This window comes from Polyergus mexicanus, unplaced genomic scaffold (assembly GCF_030449975.1).
Source record: "Polyergus mexicanus isolate NDT 795.1 unplaced genomic scaffold, iyPolMexi1.0 SCAF_14, whole genome shotgun sequence".
NCBI classification, from domain to species: Eukaryota; Metazoa; Arthropoda; class Insecta; order Hymenoptera; family Formicidae; genus Polyergus; species Polyergus mexicanus.
In genome coordinates, this window is record NW_027223334.1 from 1,056,569 (window position 1) to 1,082,811 (window position 26,243).

The 26,243-nt window shown below is 42.1% G+C and overlaps 1 protein-coding gene and 1 long non-coding RNA gene across 2 annotated transcripts in view; one reads left to right on the forward strand and one right to left on the reverse strand.

Annotated features, from left to right (window-relative positions):
* Positions 1-26,243, forward strand: part of Pdk1 (Phosphoinositide-dependent kinase 1) — a 291,017-nt gene that overhangs the window by 76,549 nt on the left and 188,225 nt on the right. The window contains 1 exon segment of the mRNA XM_070307305.1: positions 17,217-17,255. Within this exon segment, the coding sequence (XP_070163406.1) occupies positions 17,217-17,255 (39 nt within the window).
* LOC138939476 (uncharacterized) lies at positions 16,530-19,852 on the reverse strand. Its single transcript, XR_011447865.1, has 3 exons — positions 17,882-19,852; positions 17,575-17,805; positions 16,530-17,366 (listed from the first exon to the last, which is right to left on the reverse strand). It is a non-coding gene; the product is annotated as an uncharacterized lncRNA (long non-coding RNA).

The following is a 26,243-nucleotide window of genomic DNA, read 5'->3' on the forward strand; positions in this document are numbered from 1 at the left end:
GGGACCTAGAGACACGAGCCTAAGCGCAAGCTAGGAGCGCGTGGAAAAAGTTGGCCTGTGTACCAAGAATAGAGCCGAGAACGTACACACTACCCAACTAGGCTATCTATTTCTAGCGGTAAACAGCCCGGCTCTTTCGCTATTGCGAAATGGAGAAGGACGGTGAAACGGACGTAGCGCGACGGCGAAGGTCTCCGCCGGCTTATTCGCCTTCGAGCTCGTGCTCGTTCCTACACGCTCGAGAGACATAAATCGCGCCACGTCGCGTGGATGACGAACGAGGAGGAGGCCGCTTCGCCCGAGAGTTGGCCGCATCTATTATTATCCGCTAATCCGTCTCGCGCAATCAATGTCACCATGACTTAGGTCATAGTATACCAAAACGGGCGCGAGCAAAATTCCATTCACGCACACAATCTTATTCCCCTACAATCCAATCCAATCTCTCATAATCCTACGCCTCGCTGTTATGTTAAATTAAATCTAAAAATAGATTTTGGCTCTTTCCAGGCATAGGTTATGATGGTGTTTTTTTTTTTTTTTTTCAATAAACGAGAATTGATTCTTAAGAGAGCATATTCGTTTGAAAATCGAACAATGAACAATGTACATTTTTTAGATTTTTTTTTTGGCGCGACTTGACAAAAATGTTTAATTTTTAAAAATATTAATACTATATTGTTAACTTAAATCAAAATTCTCAGCTTGAAAAAGAATTTTTTTTTTTTTTTAAGTTGTGGGAATATTTGCAGAGCTCTTTCAAATTTGAAGTGGCTGCACGGTATATATATGAAAACATTTGTAGATCGTATTTGAAATAAAATAAGATGTAAGCTTTTTTTTTATTAAATATATTAATAGCTATCTGTTATCCACAAGAGTTTCTTCGAAATTTTAAAAAATAAAAAAATGGCGGCGTGTTGAGAAAGAGTCTTGCCTTCTTCATGCACGCTGTGCATGAAAACATAAATCTGCAAATATTCGCGTAATTAAAAAGAAAAAATTTCAGGCTCGACATTTTTATTCGAGTGGCTTAATATTGTACGAAATATTGTAAAAAAAAAAGTCGTTATCGGATCATCGCGCTGCAAAAAAATCTAGAAAATGTGTTGATTTTTCAAAGGTTCAAACGGATATGCCCCCTTAAATCAGACATTATAAAATCATGCCGGAGTGTTCGGTGAACGAGACGATTCGCAAGTAAACAATATGCAAAAGCGGTTTCGCTCCTCGAGGCGATTGTTTATGCACTTGCGCGCTAACAGACAATTTCCTGTTGTCTTTGCGAATATAGCGCCGAATGACGATATGTTAATTAGCCTTTTACTTGCGCATATGCATGTACGTGCAATATATTCGTCCGGACGGAATTTCACTCGTTTGAACATTCGCTCGATACACGGCAATGGCTCACGAAGCTCGTTTTGGTGAACCCTTACAGGACAAACGTAAAGGCCAGACAGATTCGCGAATCTATTATGGTTTCTCTCGCTCAAGTTCCCGCGCACCCCAAATCCTAATAAAAGCCCTCTCCGTAGGTTGCGGAGGACGACAACGGGCTCCCATTATACGCCGAAAATCTTTCCCATGGGCGATCGAGAATGCTCGCTCGCAGAATGCATGGAGGAGACGACGTAGGGAGGAGAAATAACTCATTCGTATTCGTAGTCGTAGCAGTAACGTAGCAATCCAGGCTCGGTCCTTATCGTCCGTCTCATTCTTTTTTCAAGACGAATCACGATATAATCTGAATTAAATCTCTCGAGGATACTAAAGTTCTTTCTTCGCGCGGGATGTTCCACCCTCGAGCTGCGTCAAATTTTAATAGCCAGTTTTTTTTATCGTCGCATTTTTCTTTTTTTTTTTTTTTTTGTAGAAAATTTCTAGAATCTTCTATTTTTTATTTGCACGCAAAATGATAAGATTTTTTATTTTAATCATTTTAATAATGAATTATTAATCTCTATAAATTATATTTTTATTAACGTTAGTTTAAATATTATTTTATTATTATTATTATTATTATTGTAGAGACCAATTTTTTTGTTATTTATTTAATTTTCTAAAATTGATATATACATAAAATTTTTAATTTTTAACTTTGAGAAATACGTTTCTGCGATTAAATCTTTTTTAAAAAGAAAACATGATGATGTAAAGAGAGGGAGAGAGTGCTTTTTTTTCACATTTATTATTATGTTTTATATAACACATCGACAATGATGCGCGATGATTGTTTACATGGTATATATACACGACGGATATCAATTGTAAACAGGATGCAGACGCGTGTCTCAAGTTGGAAAACATAAATCGAGACTCACGCGACGATCGTCGGTCCTGCCGCGCGTTCGCAAGGCGTGTGCGTTCTTCTTCCCGTTCCTTACTGGCGTAAGTATTCGCATGCGTGTTGGTAGCCCGTCTGGCCTATGACCCTGAGCCTCCTCGGTACAAGGCGCAGATCGTTAAAGTGGCACCAGACTTCCTTTGAACCGGTGCAGTGTCGTTGGCTCGCCGGTGACAGAAGGTCGCAGGTGACGAGGACCGTGAAACCAGAACCGGTTGTTCGGTCGGACAGGAAGCTGTTGTTCGTTGTCTCCGTCTACCGATTGCCTTTCTAAGATTTCCATCATCCCTTCGTTATGAGCTCGTCGTTGCGGCCTGCGAATTATGCGCTCGGCTTTGCGATTACGATCTCGAATTACGTAACGTTATTAGCTGCCTGAAAAGCGCGACATCATCGCGGTAATTCGAGATCCGCGTCCTTGAAGCGGCCAAGATAATCGTCTTGAATTAACTAATGAATTAATAACTCGACACAGTAATAATCCATAATGTTGTTTTAAAGAAAAAGGACGGATAGTATATATTATATAACGTAATATTTTCTTCTCTACACACTTTCGAATCTGTTTAATTAATTATTCTATGTTTATGATATCACAGATTTTATTTTTTTATCTCTCTCTCTCTCTCTCTCTCTCTCTCACTCGCAAATAATAATTATTAATTAATACCAAATATTTTCTTTCCAAGACAAAGAAATAATCATCGCAAGAAAGATATTACATTTAATCGCATCAAAGGCAACTATAAAAGTTGGTATGTCATTCTTGTCAAACAGAGATTAAGTGGGCGGGTTCTGTTTCGCTGATGCCTTGACGTCGGTCCCGCGAAAGTGGCGAATATTCACACCTAATCCAATCCGGCGCCAGTCCCGCGTGGAAGGCCCGCTTCCACGTAAAATCGTCTGTGACCTTGGACGGAGAATCGGAATCGAACGCGTCCATTTTCGGCGATTCTCCTCGCGCGAGGATCATTCCGCGAATCCGAATCGACTCGCGTATCCGGCGGATACGCGGTTACTATGATGCGTTGTTCGCGAATTCAAGGTTTCCGTGAACCCGACCTACGACGAAACGCTTCGTCGAGAGGCATTCGTCACGCGATCGAAGGCGGCTCGTCGTCGCGGTAGCGGTCGATGGATGAAGGACGACGACGATGGGGGCAAGATCCGCGCGGCTGGATTCGCGCGCGGGGCTGCTGGCACCTCCTCGGCCGCAAGTCGCACACGTGTCAATGACCGACGTGCGACCGCCGCCGTTCTTCGGTCTCGACGAATCGGTCTAGAGCGAAGGTTCGGGATTGCGGTAGGTCTGGAATACAGTGTGTGGAACGTAATCTAACACCGTGGCATGGCATGGCATGGCGAGGCGAGGAGAACGAAGAGAACGATGATCGTACGCGCGCGGCCTGGCTCGGACAAAGCATCGAGGTGTGTGTGTGTGTGTGTGTGTGTGTGTCTTCTTATTGGCCGTGCGCCGACCATTTTAATGACCTGACCTCTCTTTCGTTCTCTCTTTGGCTATTTATACCCTAATTGAATTTCCGTTGAAAATGGCGAGCCGACGTTAATCGTCCACGAAACGAAGGAACGCTCGTTGAGACTGTCGGTCTGTTAAAAATCGCCATCGCCGCCGCCGATCGTTTCGACTTCTCGTCATTCACGTGCTCGATTAGATACGATATATATATATATATATATATATATATATATATATATATATATAGGAATCGTTTGATTTTTTTTTTATCTTTCTATTAATTCCGCAATGATATTTTTATCTTCATTCAATTAGGAAAGATATAGAAAACAATAATTAATTTTATATTTACTAATAGAGTGGCGGAGCACACTCCTTTTTTCTCTCTTTCCTTCTCGAAAGTCTTCTAAAAAAAAATGCATCATTAAAATTTTAATAACGCATTTTTTGTAAAACATAAATAAACTTTGAAAGATTATAAATATTACGGATACCTCTTGTAATTTCAGTAAAAAAAATCTTGATTTTCTTAACTATCTTACTAATATATTTATTGCGATATAATTTGACGTCAGATATTCTTTTGCGCTTATATTTTATATTTCGTATTATTACATCATAGTTTTATGACACATAAACATTTTATTATTCTTTCCTTAAGTGAATTTAAAAAAAAATTTAATTCACTGAATAAATTATCTGATAATGAAATCTGTGTATATCTAAAACAATGTCTAAAACCGGATGTCAACCAAGCGAACAAACATTATTAAGCTAATGAAAACGATTTGTTAATTTAAAAATATTTTTTATATAAAGATAATTTTTTAAAAAATTTTGTGCAATTCAATTTAATTTCAATTATTTATTAGAAATAGCGCTACTTTATCGATATTTTGTTATCGTGCGTGATTTGATCTGGACCTGGCTTAACGCACAGAGGACCTCTTCCTGATTCGAAACGACCGTTATTTTTGTCCACCCCGTCAGGTCGAAGAAATGGTCGCTTTCGAGCGGAAAGCGAGCAGTCGCTCACCTCGAAGCGTTCGTTTGACGAGAAGATGAGCCAGCGTCGCTTAGCGTGGGACGACGTAGTACTACGCCGCTACGGGTGGGAGTCCTTTGTTCGAGAATGAACGCCATGAGAACCACGTGTCTGGTTTCCCGCCAAGTCGTCGGGCGGTCGGTTGGCGAAGAGAGGGACGCGTGGAAAAAGCGAACGAACGAGCGATGTCGTGTGCGTGCGTGTAATGTGCGTCGATCGCGTTGGTAGTATGTTGCAGTGTCGGTGAGAGGAGGGGTAGAGGAGAGGATCGGTTAAGAAGGGCCGCGGCGCGGGCGGGGCGCGCGGGCGCGGGAAGGAGAGGATCTAACTACCAGCGTGTCTGACCGCGTGACTTCCCTCCTTCCGTTCCCTCCGCGTCAATCCGTCGCTGGTGCAACGCACTCGAAGGCTCCTCCGTCTGCCACCGCGTCGGCGAGCAACTCACGGGAACGGGTTCGAGAGATCCGCTTTGTGCCCGTGTGCTTCGATGTTAGCGGCGAAAAATTGATCGTTGGAATTCTTTGACTACTTCGTACTTGGCGAAGGGGATTGTCGCGTCTCGTTCGCACGCCGGGATATCTAGTCGCGGGAACCTTCTCTCTGTAGCTTTAGTTAAGTAAGTTTTCGTTTTCCGCTATATCACGCGCTACGCAAGACTATAATGCGCTTAGAGGGAGAGAGAGAGGGACAGTGAATCGCTAAAAACCGGGGTTACTTACCCGGTATTGTTGTTGTGCCTCAACATGATTGTGAGTTAGGTTCGAGTGCAGGCAGACAACAAAGAGCGAACCGCGACGATCGGACGTTAGGTTTCCGGAGCTCCCAGTCCGCCTGGGGCCGACTGGAGCAAAAAACACGTCTAGACGTTAGCTCGCCCTCTACGACCGTTCGGGGTTTATCCTGACCTGTCGTAGTTAAGATCTCTCGCGTCTCGTATCGTTCCTCGACGATTTACAAACACCGTCGTCGGTTTTATCGTTCATCGCGGGAATGTCGTTTTCGATGTAGCCATATATGCGCCCGATACACGCCGCGAAATGTCATCGCGGTGTCTCTGCGGTCTCTTATTAATAACAGGATGTTGCACACGGACATACGATCTCCGTTTTAATTACCGTTTACGGTCCAGCGAGCATTGTCTAACGCTAACGTATCATTCGCGTATCGATATGCCTATAGCGCTTTAATAATGAATCGTAATGAAGTATGTAAATGTGTCACGATGTTTTTTTTTAACGCATCCATTATTAATGCGGAACAATAATAAAATATGTCACCTCGAGATGCACTTTAGACGTAACTTTTTAGAAGTCGAAGATTTATGTCTCTTCCATATGAAATGTGAATTGCTAACATATTAGATATCAATTAGATTTTTATGCAGTAGATGATATCAATATCAACCAAAGTAGTGGAATATTCGGCTCAGTAGTTCAAAACGTTACTGGGCAGACCAATAGAAAGAAATCTTATAAAAAAAGATTGAGTTTTTTTTACAGGATTTTCTTTTTTTTCTTTTTTTTTTTTATTTATCAATTATCGTGAAAAATTCCATCTGCTAGTTTAAATCGCGTAGCACTTGTATCGAATGCTGGGAAACGCTTCGGTCATTGAGGACGACTATTTCGTAACTCTCTACTACTTTGTTATTTCTACAAAAGAAGAGGGAGGGGAGAGAAACCAAGGTTGAGTACCACCGTCGTTCTGCGTTCCCGCCAAGAAGATGGTGAAGCTTCCTGCCGGCCGGTTGTTGGCCCTTATTGTTTCCCGCCAAGTTGCGCGCGCAGATGCGTGCCTTGCCGTGCCGTACCACCGACATTTCTCCTACCATCGGGCTGCTTCCACGATCGCTACTACCGACCCTCCTGTCCCCATCCCGTCCCCCGTAATCCCTAGTTCCCCCCACCCCCACCCCACCCTCCACCGCTCGTTCCCCTGGCCTGTCTGCCGCCCCGCCGCCAAATAGGGCAACAAATCGCCGACTACTACGCATAGGAGTTTCGTGCGCGCGTTTTGATCTTCGGAGACCTTGAACCCGATCACGTGTGTGCATCGTGGACAGATACGTCTTTATTCGCGCCGCGCAACATTTACCACCGTCCGGCCGAATACTTAAAGCACCGCGCGTAGACAAGGCGAGTGCGTCGAACCGGCAGGCGCCGATTACGCGCGCGTTTCGATTCGTTTTGGCAACAAGCACCCAGCCACCGCTTTTATCGCCGCCTGCGAGCTTTTATAACGCGGTTACCGGTGGCGGTGTCTCGTTTCGGCGTCACTATATGTACACGGAAAGTCTATGTATATTTCCGATTTACCATACACGCACAGAGAGAGAGAGAGAGAGAGAGAGAGAGATTAAATCACGAGGATGCTACAAACATTCGCTCCCCAGCCGCCTTTCATTTCGTCCGTTATAGATTATTATTATAACAGAAATGTATCGCGCCCCTGTATTATATTGGAAAATATACATGTGTAATAAGGGAATTTTTTTTATAAAGATTTAAAATTATTATATACGAAATTTTATATCATTCTGGATAAGTTATCAAAGTATAATGTACACACTACACATTACTTTGATGAAAAAGAATTTTCGGGCGTGGATAGATCGATCGATTGACAATGATTGATTGGCAAAGAAACAGACGCGGGTCTCTTATTCTTTTTTTCGCAAACCATGAGCTTCCATATAAGGGAGGACGAAAAACGAAGAGACGACTGATGATAAAGGTTACACACACACATAAGGAACTACCGCAATATATCGTGCCTCGGGGATTTCGTAATCTGGCATCATTCGCCAAGTTATGTAAATCGTCAATTTTTCTTTGGGATGTTATAACGGGATTTTTATAATCCTCCCCTATCGCTAATCGAGAAATTTGATCGATATTAGCTTCAATTTAATTTGATTTCAATTTAATCCTAATTTAATTAGGAAAATTAACGATGACCGCAATTCACGGTAGCGTCGTGTCACGTGGAAAAAGCGTACGTAGACGAATAAAGGCGGCAGAATAGCCGCATAATGTGGCCGAGCATTGCTTTTAGCAGATTAAACGTCCCCGTGCGAATTAACACTTTCGCGTGCCGCCTTAATCATTGAACTATCTTGGAAACCGGAGTGTGCTGGATTCCCTTCCCTCCCCGCTTTACGCTTCTCACCGTCTCGAGGCTCTCCCGAGTACTCATCGCTGTCCAATTTTCGTTAGCGGCCATTACGGGCTCTCCCTCCGCCGCTTGCTCTGCAAGTTTCGTACGTCAAGTTTCGCAGTCCCGTTCCCGGCAATAAGAAACGAAGTGGGGGCTTGCGGAGCATTATAACGAGCATTATTCACGATGTCGCGCGTGTTTCGCCCCTCTCGTCCCCTTTTCCTCCCCCCAGTACTCTCTTTCTCCCCCTGAAAGAACGAGCCGCCTTGGATATCCGCGACACCCTCCTGCCTCTACTGGCGTGTGCCGCGCGATTCTGCGTTTTAAAAAAGTTCTTCTGGCCCTTCTCTGGCTGACAGGGGGAGGGTTGGGGCACGGTCGGGTCAACCCGAAAGCCAGCCTCCGCCATTCGGGGAGGGGGGAGGGGGAGGGGGGTGAAATTAAAGTTGCGACGCGTACCGCTCATCCATCTCCCCTCGGGCGCCGAGTTAACGCAACATTATGTACTCCTCACGGCTCACCGACGTTAATGTCGGCCCAAGATGACGCTACCGGCGCCGGGGATCGCCTTTTTAACGACCCACAAACCCCTCGGTTGCTCTCTTTTCCCCGTTACCGGTGAATAAAAGTCTCGTGCGAGTAACACCACGAGAGAGGGAGAGAGAGAGAGGGAGAGAGAGAGAGAGAAAGAGCATGAGCATTTTCACAACGTACCTGATGCTGAAAAGATAACGTTAATGCCGAGCGTGACGAATCCAACTCTATGCTAGGATCTCGTAACGTTTCCTCAGTGGACTTTTAATACTCTCATGGCGCGAATATATCGGATAGATGTCGTGCTGCGATGTAATTAGGGATCCTTAATCCAGGATAAAAGATTTAGTATAATAGATAATAGCACTTCTTTACTTAATGAATTATTATTTAACGAATTAAATTATAAGTAAGAACGTTTTATACTTGTCTGGCGGAAATCATTGGTGTCATTCCGATCAATTGACAAATACATAAAACGCATCAATATTCACGGATACATATCGTAAAAAGTCATGCTGTAAAATTTTTAAGTGTCGGCGTACTTTGCAGTCGAATGTCATTCTCCTTAATCAATTGCGTATCTCTGCGCTTTTAAACACGCATGTAATACGTTTTACGGTGTCGATAAAATCCGCGATGTCACGGCAGCGTCCGTGAAAAAAATTGCTGGAAATTAATCGTAAACGCGAGCGCACGCAAACACATACGCACAGGAGTCGTTCGTATTTTCGCGTAATCACGCCGCACATGCGGCGCTTATTGTATCCGATCGGTTTCACGACAATCCGTCGATGACGCGCGCGGGTAAGCCTTTAAACATGCACTTGTCAAGCAGTATTAAAAGCTCACCGTGATGCACGGCGTTCGCACTTTCCTCTCTTTTTCCGGTCGTTCCTCGTTTTCGCGTGTGCGGGCGATTTTTCTGCCTTTTTTTCTCTTCTCTCTCTCTTTTTTTTTTTTTTAAAGTGGCCACCGGATAGAATCCGGCTGGTCCCGCGCGTCAAAAACATTCAACGAGACAAGCGGAAAAAAAAAATAAAAAAAACCCCGGATCTTTACACTCCACGTACCAGCGCGAATATTGCTGACAGGCTTGTACAGTTTATCAGCTACGACAAATAGCAAGGTTGATTGGCATAAACGGAGAAAAAAGTGCGGCCGGGAAAAGAAAAATGAGTATCGGCCGCACTTTTGAATCGAACTTTCGGCGTGCGATTGTCGATCGAAAATTGCCATCCTATAACGAAATCGCGCAAGATTCGGGCCACCCGATTCGTAATTTATCAATCTGACTGGGAATTGAGTTATTAAAGTTTCAGTGATCGATACTCGCCCGAATGGGTTGGCGCAAAAATGAAAAGTTGAGACCTTAAAAAGCGGAATCTCTGCCTCGTATTTACGATCCGCGCTCTGTTTCGCGTACAATATTTTAAATAGCCGTCAACGTATCTGTTATATCGCATAAAACTACATTAGGCTATTTGTATCTATCGAGAGTTTGCGACCGATTAAGGTTACGATCATTCTCTTGCGATGATCTTTCTTCTCTAGGCGATCAGAGAATGTCGTCAAATGAAGTCGTTAAGAGACGGTTGTTGGGTGGACCGTGGGAGAAATTTATCGCAGATCCTTTATTAGAACGAATCGACTTTTCATGCGGCCGATTGGCCGTCCATTCGCAAACGTTAAGATGATGGACGAGCGACGTTCGAGGACTATCCTCGCGTCGGATCGATTTTGAACGGTCGCTTTCTTCCTGTCGACTAAAGCAGCGACAATTCTCTGTTCCTAATGTAAATAACGGGCGCAATCGGAAAAGTCTCTAGATGATTTTTTGGAGGTAATATATAAGAGAAAATTATATTACATACCACACACACACTTTGGATTTGTCTTTTCATTGAAAAGAATTATATGTCACAAGAGATGCGAATAAACTCTATTTGTGAGAGTGTTAAATATAGAAAGAAGATACGAAGTTAATGAATATAAAGAAAGAAAGATGCTGTCTGTCTATAAAGGCTCTTGCGAGATTTTTATTTTTGACGTTTCGAGATATTTTTACATCGAGTCATATCCGTTTCATGGACAAGTTTTTGAATCGTTTTTAGTCGATTCGGTAAAACATTAGTATCACTGACATACGTGTAATACCGTCACGTACCGTCCACTCAGCGTATCTTCTTTCCTCTCCTATCTCCAGCAGGATTACAAGGGCGATTATGATCGAGCACGATGAGTGCTGGAAATTCTATAAGATATCTCAACGAGCGCGTTTACTGGTCGTGTAACTTGTGTAATAGTGTGCTCGTGTACGGGGAGATCCAATGTCGGTCTGTCAACTTGCAGGTGCAGATCGGGTGGGACGGGGGTGAGAGAGAGAAAAAGAGGGGGTGGATCGAGGGTGACTGGAAAAGCCACGGGCTCTGCTGGCGTGTGCACGACGGATACGTGCCTGGACTCCATTACGGGCTCGGAGAGCCACTCTTTTCTTCCGATAAAAACGGAAAAAACTACCCCCACCCTCGCAAGTCCTCCTCCTCCTCCTTCTCACCCCTTCCGTCTGTCGTATCGGTAACTGCTTCGAGCCATCCAAAGCCGCGCCATCAGCCACCCTCCGTTCGCCCTCTTCTCTTTCCTCTTTCTCCCTCGCCTCCTCCGTTACGGTCATCCTTCCTACCGGTCCTCGAGATACGTCCGCCAAGTCCCGGAGTACGTTCGCGGGCGGGCTCCGAACGTGCGGGTTTAGAGGAGGAGGAAGCATCGCTGACGCGTTCCGCTTTATTTCTTTTCTTGTCCACTTACCTACGATCCGCGATCTCGATCGGCAGCATTCTGCAGGAATGCTGCATCCACGAGTACCGTCGTCGAAACGTTTCTATATTTCGTTAGAATGACGATAAATACACGGTAATCTGATTAGTTTTCGATATGAAACATGAAAAGTTAAGTAAAAAGAGTTTAAGAGAGTTTAATAAAATTTGTGTCGCTCTATGAATTATTTATAATTATTATTATTTATTTTGTAATTTATAATACGATTACGTCATTAATTTATAACACGGTTATAGTTTCTGCGACTCGTTGATAATACGTGTTGAAATACAAAAAAATCTTATATTTTGTTTAATATCTGTGAAGCCATATTCGATGAAAAGATTTATTCTATGAAAAAGATTTTACGGAAAGTTCCTTTCACGCGCGTAAGATATTGCATCGGATCGTAGAATGATTCGGTTTCGAAATTATTAGCAGACGCTTCGTTCGCCTTGTTTCCATGTTTCTCGTATCTGATATTTTCAAAGGCGTCTGTTTACGGCAGTCTTATATCCCCTCATTGGATTCTCATTGCCTGAGTTTAACCACTACACAGGTTTCCCCCATGCTCGCGAGCAATTCTTTCCCATCGGGTTTTCAATACCCCATGAAGTCTGCCAGTAACCAGTAACTCCGTGGATTGGGTTTCGAATAAGCCGGCATTTCTTATACATCTCCCAGCTTTCTTTTCCTCTCTTGCCCCATCTCTCCCTCCTCCCTCTTTTCCTCGTCAGTTCTTTATTTCCTACTTACAGACGATGCTTGTCTCGATCAGCATTCATTGCGCGAGACATACGGAGGGAAAGACTTTATCTTTATTGAAAAGCTGCGCCGGTACAGGTCGGATAATTTAACTGTTACGATGGCAAATATCAAGAGACGAATATGTGAAACGTGGATTTTTGCGAAGCTTTCAATCGAGTTCCTCGAGCTAGTACAATTTCGCCGAGTCTGGGAACGACGCGTCAAATACGTATCGACCTTAACATCGTCTTTAAATCTTTGTCCTAATATTTTATAGCACGCGATTCTGTAGTTGCATTAAATTATACAGTTCAAATTTATTTATTTATTTATTTATTTGACGAGGAGAGAAAGACAAGTTTCTTTGGTACGGGATAATATTACGAGGTATAAATAGACAATAGTAGCTTATAAAAATAGAATATATATTCAGAAACAATAACGACTCTTTACACAACTGAATAATGAAAATCTGAATAATGAAGATTTATCCGTATTGATATATTTTGCGTTAGATTATGAAACGTTTATATTAAGTTATTTATATAATAGATTACGTATGTTTTTATCTGCGACGATTTGAATGCGGTAAACAATTTAGAATGTTAAATGAGTCTTTCGCATAACTATAGGAGGTAGGTTGCAAACTGCATTTATCGTTTTATTTCAAACGCATTGATTGATGTACGTGAGACACATTCGATTGAAATCACTTCCCAACTATGTGCCGCGATTGACTTTTGGACAGAAATACCATACGCGGACGATGATATCGAAACCGAAATAGCTCTCGCCCTTAAACTGTCACGGTAACGAATTATTGTGGAATCAGGTGTGCGTTCTACTTTGGATGCGCCAGAAAGAGTTTTCTGTCTCATAAAATACATGCGATTTATCCGCAATTCATATCTTGTAGCGTAAATCATGGGAATAATCAATTACTTACCAAAAAAAAAAAAAAAAACTAAATTTAAACAAATTACATTTTTTTTTTTTTTTTTATGTAAGATATATAATTTTATAATACATTATGATAATTACATAAAATTGTACTTGGTAAAAAATTTATATTTTGCACAAATGTATATGTTACACGCGTCCACGAATTTTTACAAAAAGTTACGAGTTAATTCGACCACAGATTTTTGATACAAGTCAAGAAACTTGACGTTTCTTGCGTAGTAGTGGTTTGAAGCCATTTCCGTAGAAGCCGCACGCGCAGAAAGGTTTTTGAACTCGCGAGCGGAAAATCCAACGGATGCGTTATGCACGAGAGAGGAAGACGCATGCTGAAGAAAAAGAGGCGGAAGGAACGAGAAACGGTAGAAGGAAGAAAACGGGCGGGAAGATAAAGATGTTCGGCGTTTCCTTTCGTCGTGCGCGCGGCTAGAAACGTCTACGCTTCCGTTATTTTTTCAAAAAACAATGTCGGACAGGATCCCGGTTGGGTCGAATCTTTTTGACTTTCTATTTCCGGTAAGGAGCTCTTCGACGAGTTCAGGACGATCGATGGAAAAATATAGCCGCTAATAGTACCCTCTCGAAAGGGTTCGACAGTTTGATCGACAGACTTTTCGCCGTCAATTTCGATGGCGCTCTTCTAGTCGAGAGACTCGAGGCGGGCGTTTCAGGCGACTTTAATACTCGATGAATTTATATTCTACCTGACAGAGATGATACAAATAGTCGCGAGAAATCGGGGGAAAGGACTTTGAAGTAACCATTTGAATTAAAGCGAAATTTACGTTTCGTCAATCACGCGTGCGATGCTCTTAATGTTTATAATTTTACGATTACTAGTACTAAATTCCTTTAATTAGCAATACTATGAGCGCAAATGAATAGAATTTTTTTTCTTCCTCTTTTCTCTTATTTGTCATGAATTATTGCAGGGATAAATTTCATGGGAAGGAATCTAGCTATTTCCGCGATCAGCTGTTAAAAATTAAGGGGATAGATTTCTGCGAATGACGATGGATAGTTATGTGGAATGCGACGAATGCCCGTGAAAAATTAATACCCGTGATTAAACTTATGTCCGTATAAAAGAGAAAGAAATATGTGTGAGATATACACGTATATTAATCGCACGTGGACGTTATTTTTAGATCAATTCTATGCTCGCTTTCACGTCACTTGAAACATTTGCAGGAAGGTTCAACTATGGCACGCGGCTTATGAACTGCTTGTAAATTGGAAGCTCTAAATTTTTAATTCCGCGGAAAATTGCTCGCGCGCGCTTTTCCTGCCTGCTGTAGACGTAGTAGAAGTTACTTCCCGGAACTTCCATCGCCTTTAATGCATGCTAATCCGTTATCGCTATAACTCGCGAGTTTTCAATCCTTCTCTCTCTCTCTCTCTCTCTCTCTCATGCTGCATCTCCCGCGGGAATAACATTTCCATGATCGATCGCCGATCGTGGTTAAGAGGCGTATTAATTGCCCGTCGATCGGTACCTCTAATTATCGGCGTGCACCGCGTGCGCTGATTAATTACTATCGGCTGCCCACGGGTGGTAACTAAAGTGAGATCGATGTTCGACCGAGGGATTCTCTTTAATTCGAGTCGATCGAGTGATTATTTTTCATTCCGTCCGAGCGTTCGCGGCTTCGTTGATCTGCATTCTTTTACGGCATGATCTCCTTTCCCCATATGCTTATCACCGAGATATTAGTATTTCGATAACCCGTGATTTTTTTATTCTTTTGCTTCAGCTTAAACGATTATTTAAGATGCGATTGTTTACATGGAATTTTTAATTTAAGTTCTCGCACGTTTGTTCACAATATTCACACTTTAAACGAAAAATGCTGCTTCTAAAATTCGCAATATCTATATATCAGCAAGTTGAATATTTCCTTTCTAAAGAAGAATCGTGATGAAACTATAAACAACAGCTTAGCTCGCAAGTACGATTTTCGCAAACTTTGGCAAAACTTTGAAGACTTCTTCTATCTTCGCTTAAAAAGCATTAAGTGGAAGAAGAATTTCTTGCTACGAGCGCGATTCCGTTAAAAAGAGAGAGAGAGAGAGAGAGAGAGAGAGAGAGAGAGAGAGAGAGAGAAAGTATGAAAAGAGAAGAGAATTCGTAAAGACACACGCGGACACTGCAGGAACGCCACTAATTTGCGAACTCGGCAACTTCGGCTTTTGGGATTCTCGCGTTTCCGCGAGAAGGCCCGTTTCCTCTCCTTCGTCTTTGTCTTTTTTAAAACGTGACTCACGGAGAGTTCATTAGCACCTAGCCACGTGCCATCGGTTGAGCGACGAGGAGCCGGGCCTGGGACGGTCTCGAAAGATAGAGAGAACGCACTTGAGATTCGGTCTCGCCGACGATTGTACCGCCAATGGGAGAACGACTATCCGAAGATAATTCCATTACTATTGTCCCTCTTCATTGTTATTCCCCGCCGGTACCTGCGGCCGACTCAGTTGGGCTCCTCTTCTCGGATTTCTCTTCCCGTTCGATTACAGAGGGATTTTGAGGAGAGTCACGTCTGCCGGCGATGCGCCCGAAATATGGCGTAAGAATCCCGGAGTGCTCGCGCGCACAAAGATTCCCTCAAATTGCAGTCTTACGCGATATTTTCTCCTCCTCGCTCGCAGCCATTCATTCCTTTGTTACACGAAAAATGTGTTCGATCATCGCGGGAAAATTATTTCAACGACTGAGAATATTCTCCGAGTCAAATACGCTTTTTTAGGCGATAATAATTTGAATGATAAATTTATACTCTCGAACATTTGTTTGTGAAAAATTTAATGCCAAATATATTTTCCAACTTGTAGTAAGAAAACCCATGAAAATTACTCTTGGAATTAAAATTTCATATGAGAAAATGGACACTTGTTATTGGGAGAGAATAATGACAATCGCATTAATATTTCTCTTGATGTCGATTTAATGTGAATTATCATATTGGATAATGTATACATATATACGAAATGTTTTTTCGATTACTGGGATCCCTCCCTCCTTCCCTTCTACTTAGCAGTTAACCGAAGTTAACGTAAGCGCGTACGACTTTTGGAATTTTTACTACGCAATAAAATTCGCGTTACGTGATTTTTGTAATCTGGCATAGATGTCGGCGATTATCTGACGACTGCTTAATTTTGCTACTTATCAATTGTGAAACTCATCTGGCGGTTTGGTCGCGAACGCATGGAATTTAATTAATAATAATTCTTATATCGCTGTCCTTCGCTCGAGAATTTCACGGACAATCGAGCTATTCAGTCATTATGGTTTAATTTTAAAATTATCACATATATATATATATATATATATTGCATTATGCTATATTTAACAATACAATATATAAAGATATCAACTGTATCGAAATTGTATTAAAAAATATTTATCGTAGAAACAATTTCTGAAATGAGAGAGTGAGGGAATTAAGGAATCACACCGCAGCTTCGTAACGATCATATATTCAGCTCAAATTCTCAAAGTTCGTTTATTTAGCTTCCGGAATTGCCGCGCAAACCTGCACGCGCGCATACGAAATTGCCACGTGCTTTCGGGTAACATGCCGCCGAAGTTCATTAGCACCGTCACGCGCCAATGGCCACGGCCCGTTGCACGCTGACGCCGAATACGGGGGGCCTTGACGGAGGTCTAGGCAGAGTGAAGGGGGGACAGATTGACTGTGCAGAAAAAAGTTCTTTCTTTGCGCGATGTATCCATACGAGTCAAATTCCATCCGTAAGGAATTTCGCGATATGTCGATGCGCCTCTCTCTCTCTCTCTCTCTCCCCTCCGGCCTTGTCCTTCTCTCCCATGTCTCCCGCATCGGTAGAAAAGACACGAACTCTCGTTCGCGTCGAATCCAATTTCGAGGTTTGTTGACCCGCGTTTTGCAATTGTTGCGTCTCATTTTTTATGATCGGTAGATTCTCGATGGTCGTTTTTTTTTTTTTTCGCTTGACTCGAATAAATCGTGATCCGCGTTCAACTTACATACTTAAAAAATTTTCCTCTTGATATATTGTTATGCATTTTTGTAATAATAATGATAATAATTTTTCTTATTATTATACATAAATATATTTAATTTTTTTAACTTTGATCTTTCTTTTGTCACCAGATTGAACAATGCAGCGCAGCGAGCAGTTCTTCAGTTAAGGTAAGTGCTCGGAGTAGTCAATATTCGGGAATAACTTTCCACAATTGAAGTTGAGACAATTTTGCGAGTACCCTCGGTATCAGAATGCCGCACAAAGTGAATTATATCCATCTATTATATAATTTAAAATGAAACGAAATTATTTGAGGATATGATATATTTCCATATTCGATTATCGCAAAAGTGATTTTAAACAATATTAACCAATTTTCCTTCCTACTTCAAACCGTCATTTTACGATAATACGTTTTATTCTCTCCGTTTTACAATATCATTCGATCGCTTGATATTAAGTGTTGTATCGTGCTCGGCTACGTACACGCTACGTATCGTCTTTGAGTGGCGCCGGGAAATGCAATCGCAGGCGTATCGAAAGTAGGCCATCTCTCAAGAGCGCCACTCTCCTCGGGGGTTGAAAGGGGTTGGTGGAATGGCGTTCGCTAAAGGACGCGATGAAAGAGAAGCTCGTGCAGTCGGTTGTACGTCCCGGTACTTCTCTGAAGAAGGGCCCACTCCGAGAGACTGAGTGATGCTCGAGAGTCTCTCCTACCTGTTAGAAAGTATCCGTGAAATATGTATGGTTATTTTCGCTTTACCGGATCTGCTAATTGGCTAAAAATACTAACCACGTTTCAGATCATCCGCGACGTTGGCTGCTTACAAGTTAACTCATTACAATCTAATTGATCAATATTTCAAATTTTTTATCTCTCATCTATTAAAAATCGTGAACACAAAAGTATACTTGCAAAAGAACACTCGGATATTGATAAAAGTAATAATTATAATAATTAAAATTCAAGATACATAAGATATGTCAAATTTATAAAAAAAAAAATTTGGAATTGGTCTGTTCTTCGGAATATTTATTTAATTTAATTCTTTCAGTCATTAAATGTAAAATACTGTTCGGTAATGACTTAAATTCGATTTTGAAGAATCCGGTATAGGGAGGCCTTCGCCGATCATTGAATTGGCTATAGCGACATCCCTACATTTTCTACCCCCTTCGCACGCACGCCTGCCTGCGTCTCACGGCGTAAAGTATGACGCGCGGAGTAATTTTAATTACGCGATGCAGCCGGCCCTGAATTGTCGCTACCACGGGGATCTCAGACATATTGAACTAACTCATGTCATTTAGGCGACACTTATTAAACCCGGGAATTCCGTCGGTAAAATGCAGGATGGAGTTATACGGAGAGGGTGAAGGACGCGGCAGCGCTCGTGCGCGATAAACATCTCCGCGAATCACAAATGCTTCTTTAAATTGAAAATTTGATCTCTATTTTCGAATGACGAATCTTTTAAGCTTTGCCTTAAAAAAAATATGTTGCGTTCGAATTAACTGTAACTAAGCAGCGAAAAGATCGAAGGAAAAAGAAGCCGACCTTGTATCCCGGTACGATTTCACATCGCGGTAATTAGAGCCACGCACGTCGAGCATTAAAAAGCCATCGTCGAAAAACATAGTAAAGGGAATGAGAAATGGAAGGGAAAGAATGAGCAAAACGAGGAAGAATCTCTCTCCCGTAATAATCGCCCTGCTTCGGGGTTCGGTAACGAAGGCGAGACAAAACGCTGCACGATATTAATCGGTGAATAATAATCGATGCTATGCCGCCGTGTTGTTATCGGATGGGCATAACGAGCGCTATCCTTAGATTTTAATGAGCGCTAGCCGCTAGATTGATATAACGACCCACGTGGTTCCGGGACCGTGACAGCCCGCGCGTAGGACCCGTCACGTGACACGGTAATCACTGCTCGGTCGTCACTGCCCGTGACGATTTCAGACGCCACGTGTTGACACGGAAAACGTTTTCCTGGTAATACCCGTAAACGATTGTCGCAATTAGAGATAAATTATTAATTAATTGAATACGCAACTTAATTAATGACATTAGATAATGGCCTTGAGGTTGCTAAGACGACGATCTTAACGAATTAACGATTCGCTTTCGTCGTTCTTTTCCCTTCTCGTTTCACGTTTCGTTCAAAATATATTATACGAGCAAAGAGAAAGAGAAAGAGAGAGAGAGAGAGAGAGAGAGAGAGAGAGAGAGAGAGAGAGAGAAACGCGATGTCGATGTGAATTAATAGCACGTTTCTTGATTAAAGTTATTAACTGGTAATTAACAATGTATTAATTAAAGAGCGTTTCTTAAGCGGATACTATTTTTGTTTCGCGGCAACAAGAAAGGTCTCGCGAATCAGTTGTTAATTGGTCGTTATTAGCGACGAATACTTAATTCTCGATGTTATCACCGATCCCGCGATCGTTATAAGTTTCGACAGGTTAATCGTGCTGTGCAAATAAAAAAAGAAAAAGAGAGAAGAAGAAAGAAAGAGAAGCGTAATTGGATATCTGCGGAGAAAACGAGGTCTCGCGTTTCTTGTCGCTCGCGCTTGCTCGGAAGATCCATTAATTAATAGGCACCGTATACGCGGAACGAATATGACGTGCGCGTGGTGCGTTATAGTGCGTCATGACGTGATTCCGGGTCCCGAACGCGTTTTGGGATAATTCAATAAATTTATTAATTTTATTAATTATTTTTATTCATTAATTATTAATTTTGCCCACATCATTTAAATTGCGGATACATAGAATTTGACAATTTTTCTTACACATCATAAAAAATATTATCAGCTTTTCAGAAATAATATAATAATTTGGTTGTGTTATTCTAATTGCAGCAGAGATATTTTTTTTTTTTTTTTTTTAACATGTATAATAGTCTTCTTGGGATCTATTAATTTCAATATTTCGACAATCCAGTTTACGGAAGTATTATATTGTATTATATTCAGATTGTATCGGACGGTATAAAACGGATAAGAAAAGAAAAAAAAAAAAAGGTAATTTCTCAGCGCATCAGCGGCGGATCTAGAAAGATTTTTCCGCTGCAATATCGCGTCACAGGAGAGGAATAATGTGCAGTTTGATGCAACCGGTACACGCGGTTCGAGACGGCACGCAAGTCACCGCGCTAACATCAGGCTTCATACGTCGTTTCCGGAGGGTGAGCGCGACTTTCCTTCTTTTCGAGTCACCTTGTATGCTCGATCTTGTTCTCCTTTTCCTGTGTGTATGCGTGGGTAAGCGTCGCGCTACGATGCGTTGCGACGGAGTAAAGAAAGGATGCTGCTCTCTCTCTCTCTCTCTCTCTCTCTCTCTCTCTCTCTCTCTCTCTCTCTCTCTCTCTCTCTCTCTCTCTCTCTCTCTCTCTCTCTCTCTCTCTCTCTCTCTCTCCCTCCCTCCCTCCCTCCCTCTCTTTCTCTCTTTCTCATTGCGACGACAATTTTATCGCAAACACGCGCCATCTCCGATGTTATCGTCGTTTCGTGATATTTTTGTGATTAAGCATACATTCGCGCCAAGTATACACGTTTGGATTTCATCATCTTGTATTTAACTCCCCGTGATCACCAGGTATAATTTGTGTAATTATCGTCGGCCTTGATGCACCGAAGCGCGTTGCAATCGAATAAAGATAATTATTTTAGATCTGCTATTTTACGCATAAGTATCGTTCGCAAAATTACCGTAACCTAATTATACATATCGTTTCTTGGAAATTAAAATATCCTGGAAGTCGGCAATGCCGATTGATTATTAAATATCAACAGAGAATATCGTATTAATAAGCGTTAAAGGAACTTTATGAAATGAGATTTATTATAACTCGAAAAATATTGAAGGTATTGGAATAATATTTTTCTCCGCACACGTGTATCTACTAGATCTTAGAATTAATTATAAATTGAAACGAGTCTCCCCCTACCCGACGCGTTTTAAATGCGATAGTACCATGGCGAGAAACGATACTTGAATAGCACCCGGTATATAATTTATGAAAGACTTATAGTACACATTATACCGTCCGACACACGGCCGCACTGCACAAAGCGCGCTACCAACGCGCAACAGCGCATCCTAATGCGTCATGATGCATAATAATGCATCATAATGCGTCATGGTGTACGCCATAATGTACGAAAATGATTCTCCACCGGGATATATGGGATTTTCTTTATTTCCTCGCGACTATTAAACGCGATTTCCCGCCGGCACCGTCGCCGCAAAATAATCGCATTTCGGGCGGATCGCGTTACAATTATCGACTATACACGATCAGCGATGTATATGAAAGGGCGACGGGAAAAATGCGCGCAATTCGCGAACATCCGTCACACGTATATATATATATGTTTGTTAATTTTTTGTTTCAAGATCTCAAGAATTATCGATAACATTTCCATTTCTAATCGAAAGCTGGAATCGAACGAGTCGCACTTAACCCGATTATAAATAGCCGTGATCCTTTTTACTTTTTATCGCGCGCGCGTTTTACTCGCTCGAATTACCTCGTAATTTCCAAAGCGAATTCACGCGAAAGCCATCGGCGAGTCTCTTTCGCGCTCCGGCGATGTATAAAATGCATTTTAAACGCTCACGAGCGCGAACCGGGTGTCGCGTCGAGCGCGATTTATAGTCCCGCATAGTAATATCCACCCGCGCTCTCTCTCTCTCTCTCTCTCTCTCTCTCTCTCTCTCTCTCTCTCTCTCTCTCTCTCTCTCGTGTATGTCGCGGACACGACGTATACGTCGTCGTAGTAGCGAGATGAGAGAGTATAGCACGTACATGACACACGCAAGCGTGACGGTACGTATGTATCCCCCGTAGTTAGCTGTGCGCGTCAGTCACGTGGCATATATGACTTCGTTACTGTACGAAAATTCATGGCACAGTATATAACCACACGTTAGTCCCCTGAGTTAGTCTCATTATAGAGTCCCCTAAGTACTGATCCAGCCTGTCACCTCTCGCGAGAGAGCGCTCGTGATATTTTTAGAACATCCGTCTCGCCAACTGTATCTCCATACTGTAAAGAAAATTCTTCTGGTACAGTATTATTTATTGCGTGTTGCGTACACATACCCGGCGCCGTACAATACTTCTTCGACAGTGCCGGGTAATGTTTATCGACTCTCGCGCGGACCAGAAGGGACGTGTCGGAAGAAGCTTTGAAGACGACTTTGACCACGAAACGAGCGACGATTACGTTAATCGTGCTATATCCCTATAGGAATGACCGTCGTAACGTGGGTCCTCGCGTGTCCGCTTCGCGTGACATCATCGGTCATACTGTTTTCTAGTCGATGGTCACACGTGGAGGACGCGCCGCTACCGCAGTCGCGTCGTGCATGCCTACGAGCCCTCGTGAACGATTAAGATTTTAATTGTACATTGTGTTTTGCCTTTTAAATACAATATAAACACGTATACGTCGCATGGTCGTCGCGCGACTCTTATTTTCGTAATTCGCGTACTGGCACGTCGGGTCGTGTAAATTGGATTGGCAGCGGCTCGGTCGCTAGACGTGTTGTTGTCGGTTCTATTAATATGCCAGCGGCGTATGATATAAATTCTATTCCAACCTCGCCTCTCCCTCCTCACCCCTCCGGATACAACGGAGTAGCCTTGAGAGGCAAGGACAATCGATCTACCACCCTCCACGTGGACGAAACACGAGTGTACGCCGAGCACATACGCGACACGCACACATATGCAAATACACGTACACCCAAATACGGAAAACTATTGCGGCGGAAAAACGCGAGCGTTTGTACACACACACACATATATATATATATATATATATATATGTGTGTGTGTGTCACGAATTATCACGAGCAGAACCAACTTTTTAAAATATTTACTCGCTGGAAAAGCAATCGACGTGTGTGATCGCCCCATGCGCGGTCGACGATTAACTCGATTCTTTGTCGGCGACTCTATATCGAAAATCGTCAGCGCACGATGCGATGTTTAGATACTCTACCGTCTGTCAAAATTATAATCGTACCGCGCTTCTGCGCCCGACTGTCATCTACGTTCGATCCGCTCTAAATGACGACGCGCCGGATCTAAATGGCGAAACGCCCGCGTGTATCCACCATTGTGTTCGCATCGATAAATAAATATCTGAGAGGAAGAAAAGTCTCACAAAAGCACACACTGTATACTCCTATATAAGGACAATATCTAGAACGAGATATACCAAAATAATCATCTTTCCAGCTATAATAAATTACAGCACGATCGTATCGGAAGAATGATCAAGTGGTATCTGGTATTTAATTTTCCTCGGTATACGCGTTTACTTGAGAATATATCATCATACCTTTTTCCTCGATCAAAATCTCTGCCCCTCTCTCTCTCTCTCTCTCGTTATTTATCGGAGCAATTACAATGGGTACGCGAACAATTCTACGATATCTGGTTCGACTCGCTTTTGTCGTCGCGTTGCCTTTGATCCTTGTGCCCATTAGCATCGATGACTTCCAATTACGCGACGTCAATCCGCCACCGCTGACGTCATCTCGTGTTAGTGCTCCTTTAACGTACATCGAACGTGTATTTACGCTTTCGCGTACGTGTCCGATAGAGTGAAACACGCGTGCTTGCACGCGTTACACGCAAAACTCCTGGCAAAACATGGCTATTTATAGCGAAGCGTGTATGTATCCCATTGGCGTAAGCGTGCTCTTCGATTAGCGGGAATGCATTCTGGTTGCATCGAATGACGACAAGTCGCTTGACCTGCCCATCTCGACGTTCAATTGGTTTATAGCCGTATAGATTTTGACGAGTATTCCGAGCAATGAACAAGCAGATTTTCGAATGATTACATTGCGCCTTGTTATCGGATGCGAGATATTATTGGAAATATTTGAAAACTTTATCTCCCGACTCGAAATAATTACAGAGAAATGCCATCGAGTTAGAAAAATTGCTCTTAAATCCAATCGATTAATCTGATTGATTTTTATTTATTTCTCCAAACTAATCGATATAGATCTTCTACATTAAACGGAGAATTGCAGATAAGAAGCAACTGTTACGATCGCCATAATTAATATCTAACTTTTAATACTCATTCGAATGTATATGATTAATGTATTTAATGAAACGAATAAACACGCGAAAGCTACCACGTGTGGGAACATACTGTATACGTAATAAATTATCGCATTTACGCAAATGAAAATAACGGAGATTAGTTTTGATTGCGAAAGAGACGGAGAGAGAGAGAAAAGAAATTTGAATTCGGCTTTCGGATATCCTTGCAATTTGTGGAACGCGAGACGTGACATTCCCGATCGATTACGAATCGAAATATCAAAGATCAGAAAGACGTCCCACACGGTACGCCTCGCTAATCCCCGGTTGAAACGCGAGCGCTTTCCCGCTTATCGCGACACGATTGCATCGTGAGTATCGCGATCGATGAACTTTGCAAGGATGGCCCGCGAACAAACAAGCCGAGATCGTGACGCAAGATGAATCGCGGCTCGGCTTTATTAAGCGCAAATTTATTCGACTATCGAGAGGCTCCTTTCCATATCGGGGAATGATTTATAAGCCTAGAACGGCCGGCGTCTTGAAACGCAAAGGGATAATTATAAATAGAAATTTGCCCTCTTCCTCTATCCGTGAGTACGTGAGTGTTTTATGTAGAACGATGCGGGGAGGGAGAAAAAAGTGCGCAGCCGTATTAAAAACACGATTACGTACCGTTCATTTTTATTACGCCCTCGAAAATTAATTCATATTATTTTACGCGCTACACGCTATTTATCGCATAACAATGAGATAGACAGGGTGAACCTAAACAGTTCCGGTCAGAATTTGAAATTTTATAGGAAATTTAATTTCGAACGAAAAGTTTTTTATAAATATAGGCCGAAAAATGTTTCCTTAAAAAGTTAGCGTCCAAAAACTTTTGAAATCTAATTTATTTTATACCATTTTAATTCTCTACAACTTTTCGTTATTTTTGGTTAAAAAACGCATACTTTCCCTGATATTTGTAAAAATATTGTATAAAATATTGAATAACCGTTATTTTAGAAGTTTTTGAACGCTAACTTTTTACGAAAGCATTTTTCTCGAAACCACGATAGAAAAGTTTTTGTTCGAAATTAAATTACCTACAAAATCTCAAAGTTCAGCTACCCTATGTAAATATATGATTCGTGAATTAGGAGAATACTTCGTATACGTTAATCCCTCCGCTTTTATGGTACAATAGCTAGAGCGAACGAGAGATGAAGATAAAATAAATTTTGCGTCCGCGGTAAGATCGTGTGGTAGATTCGCCTTTGAATCAGAATCGTCGTACACGGTTGATTCGGTATCCGCTAGAAAAATCCGGCCTTCGCTTGTCGCAATTTATTCGACGAGATGATTCACTGTCACGTGGGCGCCCCGGACGGAGAACGTTGGCGCGAAGAAACGTACGAGGCAAATCATTGTCACTTACGGGTCGGGAAAAGGCCCCCGGCTTCTCTCCCCCTTTGGAGGATGTTGTTACGTTTCTTGCGATTTCATCATTATTCGCCACTCAAACACTCAATTCATTAGCTCGCCTCGCGGACCCGGCACATCGGCGGCGGCGCTTAGCTCTGCCTAGCACCTCCTGGCACTAACACTATCTGCCTTTGACTGCCGTTATCTGCTTTCTGGCGCCCGCAACACGCCCCGAAATCAGAATTTAATTCGACGATAACGTTGGGAAAGGTTCCAATAATAAGCGGGAAAGAGAAGGATTAGATATTCTAAATTATTTATTTATGATTTTAGAAGAAATTTTATTCTAGAGAGAAATGAAAAAATAAATTGTTTTTCATCTTACTTATTACTAACTAAATTCATTCAGATTTTCGATGTATTTTAATCTGAATCTTATGATGTGTATCTTGAATTTTTTATATGCAAAGAGAGAGAGGGAGAGATTATCAATGATCTCAAATAAAAATGATACACTATAATTTTAATTAGGATTATTATCGTCTAATTTTGCGTCATATTTCTAATTGAGTCTCGCGTTATATTTTCCCAGAATCCATCCGGGATAGCCAAATTCGCAACATCGCGCAGTAAAGTGCAGTGAAACGGTATATCCTTATTGGTGTCC